The 9,458-nt window shown below is 35.0% G+C and overlaps 1 protein-coding gene across 2 annotated transcripts in view; it reads right to left on the bottom strand.

Annotated features, from left to right (window-relative positions):
* Positions 1-5,861: 5,861 nt before the first annotated feature.
* LOC101508009 (chromatin modification-related protein EAF1 B-like) overlaps positions 5,862-9,458 on the bottom strand; it is a 16,476-nt gene continuing 12,879 nt past the window's right edge. For both annotated transcript variants that reach the window (XM_004514212.4, XM_004514213.4), the window contains exons 23-24: positions 7,782-9,458; positions 5,862-6,291 (exon numbers count right to left, since the gene is read on the bottom strand). In XM_004514212.4, coding sequence (XP_004514269.1) covers positions 7,867-9,458 — 1,592 coding nt within the window. In that variant the 3' untranslated portion in view covers positions 5,862-6,291; positions 7,782-7,866. The remainder of the gene's footprint in view (positions 6,292-7,781) is intronic.

Here is a 9,458-nt window from a genome sequence, read left to right as displayed (position 1 = left end):
CAAAAAATTGCAAAACTCCACCAACTCCAGCAAGAGATTGAATCCCTCCAGATACAACTGCCTTCTTTTACGGGGCAGGAAAGGGGAGAATCTTCAAAAACCCCTTCTCAAAAAATTATTTCAAAACCTTTATAGGAGGAACCATCGTGTAAAATAATTTCAAAACTCTGTCAAGGAGAAACCTCAAAAATTATTTCAAATGATTCTGAAATTACTATTTTTAAACCAAAATCAGAATATTTTGTCAAAACAGATTATCAAAACGTTTGGACAATCGAGGATAATTTCTATAATAGAAATCCTCAATTAGTCATCTAAAAGATTTTTCCAGAAGGCTGGTTTTTCAAACCATATCATTTATCAAAACCCCAGCCTTACTATAAATCTATTCTTGAATGTACAGGATCTGTAACAATTAAAGACAATCCAAAAGAAGGCCCAGTTGCCTATTCAACTGCCAAAATCCACAAAATCATCCCACCTTCAGAATGGGGATCAAGTCTTTACACACCAAAACAATTCCCGATTGATTTCAAAACTACAGTAAACCATTGTAGGACCTTTAATTATTGGGACTATCAACAAGCCTGGTACAACGTTTTTCTCATTCAAAACCAAAAATTTAGCCATACTTGGCTATTTTTCTTTAACGTAACCATGGAACCTTCAAAAATTCCACAGTAGTTTGCTCATTGGTGGAAATTTTTCGACTTCATTCCAGATATCTTAAAAACGGAAGTCCAAGAAAGCTTCCAATTATACAAAACTCATTACAAACCAACAGAAAGGGAGCGCATTTTTCACCCCCTAATGCTATTCTCTACAAAATTCTTTCTACCATGGGTATTAGCCTGGTATTTTGACATCAAAAGGAAACACAAACAATCCTCGTAAGAAGATTCATAGTCAGATGGTGGACAAAATTCTCTATTCCACCAAGCATCAAAAAACAAGTTGTGTCGACATGGCTCCAGAGGCAAGGAATGAGGAAACCAGACCCAATGGCAACTAAATTCTTGGCCCAAAAGTCATTTGAACAAACTCAACTAGCAGCAGCAAAATCCGAGGAGGAATACTTTGAAATCATGGCCCAACTTCTCAAAAGTAAGGCCCAATCATCAAAACATTCCTTAGACAGCGCTTCAGAAGACTCTATAAAAATAGAAAATGAAAATGAAGACGACTGTTTCGGCATCTTGTTACCCATAAAATGAATATGACGGCCCAATACTCTTGGCCCATAAAAAAAAAGTCTATCATGAAATGTATTGGGTCAAGCCCAAAATTAGACTTCACCAAAAATAAGTCTCGGACCTAGCCCATATTAGATTCCAGACTTGTCTACCATTCACATTAAAATCTAAATGTGGCACCGAAAGCAGAAGGAATCTCATCATTTCCTCCACTACACCAAAGTTGTACAAGCATGACCCTTCCCTATATAAGCAAGGCTTGTATTCAGTTCAAGGCAGAGTGGAATACAGCAAGATAACTTCTGTTAGAAATCTTGAGAGTTTCTTGAGTGTCTCCTATATATTTTTATTTTGTATTTTCGTTTTCAGTTTTCAAAACAAGATTCCATTGTAAGTATTTGTTAGTATGTTTTAATCATATTCCGTTTTTCCTTATCATATTCTTCTTTAATTTCTGTAAATTAAGTATGCTCTGCACTTGCAGCTAACAGTTGACCTTGTGCATCAGAAATTGTGTTTATTATGAACTTTTGTTTTTTCTTTGTTATTTTCCAATTTGTGTTGCTAAAAACAACTAATTTGGATTTACCGTTTTTTAATTTTCGTAGTTTGTGGGTTTGGTTTTATTTCATTAAATTAGCAAACGCAATACATCGCATGCAAAACTTTGAACAAGACTTGATAGTTGAGTTTATTGCCTATTGTCGGTGACCCTTTGACCCAGGACGTTCGTGTATATATATATTGGAGACTGTGCTTTTGCATAAACCCTACTCATCGTCTTTGTGTGTGGTTTGCCTTGTGTTTCTATCTCATAGCGGTCATTCTTTAACATTTGTTGTCTTCCCTATAGCATCTTTATGTCTGTTCACATTCAAACAACCCTTCTCTATTGCCTTGTTCTATTTTCTAACAAATATAGTTCATTGTGCATTTGTTCATGTGACCAATGTTCATCGCATCACTGTTCATCGTGGCATTATTTACACAAGTAATGTCCATCGCTACTTTATGCCATTGTTTCTCGTTAGAGGACACTTTCATTTTCTTGGTCCCATTTTACTCCTATTTTTTTTACTTTTTTTATTGAGGAAGACGTTGTCACAAGATATTAATCATGATTGTTGAAGTAAGCAAAGGAGGATTGATTCAACTCACCAAAAATGAAGTACATAAAATGAGATTATTTCTTAGTAAATTGAAGAAACCAACAGGTACTAGTTCTCTGATATATTCAGGTACAAAATAATTTTCTTTTGACCTTAATATTTCAGGTACACCTTATAACTAATATTGGATATTGGATTATAGTGCCACTTACCATATGACACATTTACCTTACACACTTACTACAACATATGGTACTCTTATAACTATAGAATGTCAAGGAGATATCCAAATAAGTATGTCCATAACTCTAAGAAATGTCCTCCATATTCTTAAATTATTCACTAGTTTAATTTTTATGTAAAACTAACACTAGATCTATCATGTAATGTTGTTTGTTATAATTAAAAAAAATCCTGTGTCCTTAAGGACAAAAATTCGAGGAGGATGATTGGTAATGTTAGAGAATGGAATGATTTTTTATTACTTGGATAAGCAAATCTACTCAGCAACAATTCCTTTTTTCTAAAGCAATAAAGATATATAAGGACAATGTCATTTTGTATCATTATCGCTTTGACATCCTTCGTTTAGAATTATAAAGCAGTTGATTCTCTTCCTCTTCATGAAATTATATGTAGAGAGTCTTCATTGTGAGGTGTGTGAGCTTGTTAAACACAAACGGGTACCTTTTTTAGTTAGTAACCAAATGAGTATTTCTCTATTCTATTTAGATCATATTGATGTATGGATTCTCTCTAATGTTCCGAATATATCAAGTGATCGTAAGTTTGTAACCTTTATTGATAATTGTAATTAGGTAACATGAGTTACTTACTAAAACAAAAATATGAAGTCAATTATGTGTTTGAATAGTTCATCACCGAGATAAACAAAAACAAAACAAAAAGGATGGCATTATTTGTGAGTCCTCGTGTGTTAAAACTTCCCCAACAAATTGAGATTGGTGAGGGGGAAAATGTGCACTTGTTATATCAAACTCGGACGATATTATTTCAAAATAAAGCTCCCAGAAAATTATGGGGAGATGCAATTTTAACTGCATTATATCTCATGAATCGTTTACCTTCTAGTGTCCTTGACTCCAAAACTCCTATGGAAGTTGTGTCCTCATTTTATTCTTATGTGTCCACTTTTAGTAACCTACCCCTAGAATATTTGGGCACTTGTTATATTTGGTAGAGGGAAACTTGATCCTAGAGCCTTAAAATGTGTATTTATCGGATATTCTTCGACTCAAAAGTTCTATCATCCACCATCTCATAAATTATTTGTCTCCAGAGATGGTGGATGATAGAACCACCTTCCATGAACAAAAAAGTCAAAACATGATAGAAACATGATAAAACCCTAGAATATTATTTGACTCTCGAACCAAAAATGAAAAATAAAACTTGAAGGGGAGAAATTGAAAATTAAACTACATTAGACAATATTGAGACTAAAATTGATTCTGAAAAAGAGGAAAATGACGGCACTGATGTGAGATATAGGAAGAATCTAGTATATACAAGAAGAATAAAAATCATTCATGAATCTAGTTATACCCAAGACTCCAATCCAACTTTACATGAGATAACTTCCTTTAATCCTTCAAACTCTAGTGATTCAATTATTGAACCTTTCCATGCACCAAAACCAGAACCCAGTCCACAATCACTTTATGATCTTCTTATTCCAATTGTCTTTAGAAAATATACTACGACATGTACCAACAAGTCACTCTATCCTCTATCCAACTAATTATGTTTTGAACAATTTTCACCTACCCATAAAGTCTTACTTACAAACTTAAACACTAACACTATACCTACCTCTCTCTCTGAAGCCTTGTTTGAGAAGTATATTGTTTGAGAAGTATATTGTAACCAAATCGTGAACTTAGAAATGGAAGCGCTTGACAAGAATAATACTTGGGATTTAGTTTCTCCATGGAGATCCTGAAGAAGAGATTTATATGAACTTACCTACTAGGTATAGTGAACACACTGCCAACATCTTTTGTAGACTAAAAAATGTTTAATATGGGCTCAAAAATTTGCACGAACGTAGTTTGAGAGATTTACTATAGTCATGGTGAGTCTGGACTTCAAACAAAGTCAAGGAGACCCACCCTCCTTATCAAACACTCTGAATCAAGAGGAGTAACAGTATTATCGATATATGTGAACATTATAGTGACAAGTGGTGTGATTGAAAGGAACAACAATTGTTAAAAGCGCACCTAGTCAAAGAATTTGAGATTAAGACTTTCGAGAAATTAAAGTATTCTAATAAACGAATTTTCATATCCAAACAAAAATACATCACTTGCCTTCTGAAAGAGACATGCAAACCCGACTAACATATTCAAATTTGAAGTTAGGGAATGTAGTAGAAAATACTTCAGTTAACAAGGAAATGTATCAAATATATATATATATATATATATATATATATATTATATATATATATATATATTGATGATAAAGATAAACTAAATAACTCAAAAAATACCTCAGTCAAAAATTATATGTTGTTTTTATTTTCGTCTCCACCTCATAACAACCACTTATTGGATGTTGCCAACATGACATGGCACTGTTAACACATCAACCCAATGTCATGTGGTACTAAAATTCCACGTGACATGTCAGAATGCAACATCATTATAGTTTAAGTGACATGAAAAAATGAAATACCAAAACCAAAGGAATCTCATATGTGGTGAATTATATCTAAAAAGATATTTAAAGAACTAAAATCAAAATTCACTCAAATGACATGTATTATAATCACAATTACCCTATAAAGAAAGATATGAAAATAAGTGTCCAACACTTCAAATAAATTGAACAAATTTTCTAAGTAACACATAAGATTAATACATTATATACAACATTGATTGTGTCATTTCGATCTTACACTGCTAAAAAAATGCTTCTACCCTGCAATAGGAAACTCTAGTGTGGTTGTTAGAGATATTGGTATTAGATCCTAACAAACAATAAACCAAATAACTCATTCTCATCATACCAACTATATTGACCATCTCAACATCCCATACCAACACCATTCTGCTGTTCTTGCAAATATTGAAGCTAAACCTTATTACCGTTTACAACATAAATAACACTTTATGCGAGGTAAAACAATACACTTAGTGAACACAAGAAAGACACTGGAACAAATAGTGTTGTCTATAATATGAAGTTGACAGAAATACAAACTTTTCATCAGAACAGAACACAATCCCAAAAAGAAATTCAGAGTGCCTTCTCCACTCAAGGATAACAAAACCTAAAGTAAAGAAAGTTGCAGATACGGCAACTTAAAAATTCAAACAAATAGGCAAATATCATAACCAATATCACATCTCCAACCTTAAAATAGTGGTTTTTTTAGATAGGGCAACTTCCTGACATATGATCGATTGAAATAAAAAATATTACTATTTCTTGACATACAAAGGAAAATAAAATAAACTCTGACTTGCTGATTGTCACATTTCAAAACCTAATTGTTGCAAACATTAAATATTGATAATTGCACAGGTGAAAATGGATTATCGAGAAAATAAACACCCAATCGCCTGGTGCATATCTCAGAAAGATTGTATTCACAAAACTTTGAATTGGATTTTGCTCAAAAAATATTGCTATCCCAATAATCTAACAGGGTAATAATACATAAGCTAATCTAACAGTGTTGCTCTACACAAGGGCATGGAGAACAAGACAAAAAAGAGGGGGGGAGAGTACAAGGAAATAAGAGACGACCCTGTACAAATACATCTATCTTCGTCTCTTTCCAAAAAAAAGAAATGGGAGAAAACCCTCTAAGAACAGTGGTAATATACAAGACTTTTGAAACAAGAATAAAGCATGCAATGCCTACCAATATAAATTTTGTTAATCATTTTAAAGGACCTGCAGTAAACAATGGAAGTCCGTCTCCATATCCCAAAGCCCACATGAATGACCAGCTTCATCTGCACAAAAACCATAACATAACTGATGGCTTTTCTTTATCATCTTCAACTATATATTTTCATTCTACCATGCAACAATAATACACCCAGAACATAATTATCAAGAGCATGGATTCATACTTGGGGAAAATCTAATACACAATTGATGGAGATTAGGGAACATCACCCCCAGTGCCAGGAAAAAAATTATAGAACTATTTTCATAAAACTAAAATATGGCCATTTACGTATATATCAGAAGTAAAAAATAAAAATTGAGATTGTTACGTTGCGGCTACCATGCAACTATTGATTGTTCCCAGACAGCGCAGAATAAATAAATAGTTGATCCAGCGATATTAGCATGAAAAGTTCGGCAAAGATAAAAATCAGTTAATCAATGAAGAAACCATATAAAATAGTAGATGAGCAAGAATGAGGACCACAAAATTAGTTTTAACATAAAAATTGTCCTTCGGAGGGAAAATACGATTTACAAGTTTCAACCACACTAACTTTCAAAATTTCCAGCATTAGAAAGACTATTTTTCATTTAGATTTTGCATCCATCTGTCCTGATCATTTTACATTCCATTTAGATGTCAGTCGAGTTGTCAAATAAATCATTTAAACACACAGGCCAAATGGTAAGAGGTTTGGTAGTTTCTGTAGTTGTTGGGTTCTATTAGGGCAGTTTGACGTGATTGCGGTAATAATTCACAATTCCTGTGAGGATACTGTATAAGATATGAAAGTTCTAGAAGATTGTTATCTTAAGAAGGTTTGTAATTGTCTAAAACATGATAGAAACTGACGTTTTACTAGTGTGTTTTGATACAAAAAAATATTTGTACTAAAAAGAACAATGAAGGGAAAATTACCCCGTTAAAAGGAAAATATTATTCCATCGATTTCATTAATAATTTATTCAAAGGATTTTCCTTGTTACCAGGAAAATTTAAAGCGTTCTATATCTAGTGAGGGTTACAATACTACTAGGAAGTCTGCCAAAACACCTAACCCCAACTTCATTCCTTGTGTGCTTTGATACAAAAAATATTGTACTAAAAATAACAATGAAGGGAAAATTATCCCGTTAAAAGGAAAATATTATTCCATCGATTTCATTAATAATTTATTCAAAGGATTTTCCTTGTTACCAGGCAAATTTAAAGCATTCTATATCTAGTGAGGGTTACAATACTACTAGGAAGTCTGCCAAAACACCTAACCCCAACTTCATTCCTTTTTCCAGCACCAAACCAATCAGCAGAGTTTATAATCTGGATACAAACTACTGCTGAGATTTGTTAATGTGGACAAGACCGTTCACCAACATAAATTACAAAAAATCCCAAAACATGAACGACTCATACACCTCCGATGAATAAGTCACATGAATTTGCCCCATTCCTCCAGAAAGAAAAAAACAAAGGAAAAAAAAATATGTACAATTTGGCATTTATTAAATTAAATTTTCATGTACAAGGCCAAAACAGAAATAAAAATACCTGTACAGTGCTGACAAAAGGGCCTACGAATTCTAGTCCTGACAGAACCGAGCAAACTAACAGCTGCTCCATCCATCAGAAGTCATCATTCCACTTTAGAGTTAGGTGGATGGATAAGCAAACTGCTCTGTCCTGGTTGTAAATGCTGTGCTTGTTGCTGAGGTTGATGTTGTAAAGCCACATCTTTGGGAAAATGTACCTCCTGCTCCTGTTGTTCCGGTGGTTGGCATGACGGTTGAGATAGGTTTGGTTCCAATGAAGACTGTTGTTTCAGAGGCAAAGACTGATGCTGCCATTGTGCACCAGAATTATGTGCATGAGAATGCATATTAGCCGATAATTGTCGTGGACCCATCCCTTGATTAACAATCGGTGGCTCATTTGAAGCTGAATTTCCAACAGTTGTGCTCCCCAAAGAGCTCACTTTAGTAACTGGATTGGGCATGGCAGAATCAAATGGTGGTTCTGATGTTTTCCGCTGAGAAGATACATTAGGAGCAACTGTTGACACACTAGCTGAATCCATAGAACCCTGAGACATTGAACTGCTTGTACTGACTTGAGAAGCACTATTTCCAGGTTGCTGATCCATTTTAAGTGAATCTGATTGAGACATGGTTAAAGACTCAGAATGCACAAGACAATTTTGTTGCAATGTTTTCTGAACATTTGACTGTGTTTGATTAGACTGCGGCTGAGATGGTATCTGCAGTTGATGATGGTTGGAAGTAACAACAGTAGTCTGAGTTGGTGATGTTATATGACCTGAAGTTACCGGTGAAACCTGAACTTGGATGTTACTGTCAGAAGGAGATACCATTGGCTGAAGTTGCTTTGATGAAGTGCTGGTTGATCCAGAATGTAGCTTCTTCTGCATCTGGGAATGATTGGAAGGATGAGCAAGACCCAATGGCTTTGATGGTTGATTTGGATCTAAGCCAGATCCAGGATATAAGCTTTGACCTTGCACCATTTGCATTATTTGATCCCCTTTCTCAACAGTTTGACTTCCTGGAGCTACAGATAATCCGTTTATATGAGAAGGATCCACAGAATTGTTTTGATGGATCGACGTGTTCCCTCTTCCTATTGCCTTCAAAAGTTTAGCTTGCTGTTGAGGCTGTGCATGCTGTGCCTGATTAGGATGCTGTCTAGAAGGCTGTTGATACTGCCGCTGTTGTGGCTGCCGTTGCCGTTGCTTGACTGCTTGACTAGCCAGCCCACTAGAACCAGGATTCCTACTGAACCCAGGTTGTGGTAGATGATGTTTCTGCTGTTGGTGCTGAGATGATATCAGAGTCAAAGGAGATGACGGTGTTACAGGGGAAAGAGACACTTGCTGAGATGAATTTTGTGATTGGGACTGGGAACTATTTTGCTGAGGTGATGATATGGGAAGTTGGGTCTGTGTCTGACCATGAGGAATCAATGCATTTGTCGCAGCAAGCTGTTGCTGTTGTTGCTGCTGCTGAAGATAACGCTGCTGCTGCAGTTGCCTTTCCTTTGCCAATCGGATTGCATAGGCTTGTTGTGAATTTGTAGCATGATTGGGACCTTGAAGATGGGGATGGGGGTTACTGACATGAGACTGTTGCTGGGCATGTCCTGGGTATTGCTGAACAGAGGGGGGAGTTGTCTGACTATTAAAAGCAGAACTCATCCCACTAAAAGCAGGAA

This window comes from Cicer arietinum, chromosome 3 (assembly GCF_000331145.2).
Source record: "Cicer arietinum cultivar CDC Frontier isolate Library 1 chromosome 3, Cicar.CDCFrontier_v2.0, whole genome shotgun sequence".
Taxonomy (NCBI): Eukaryota; Viridiplantae; Streptophyta; class Magnoliopsida; order Fabales; family Fabaceae; genus Cicer; species Cicer arietinum.
Note: the sequence above shows the minus strand (reverse complement) of the source record. Positions and strands in the feature narration are given on the sequence as shown.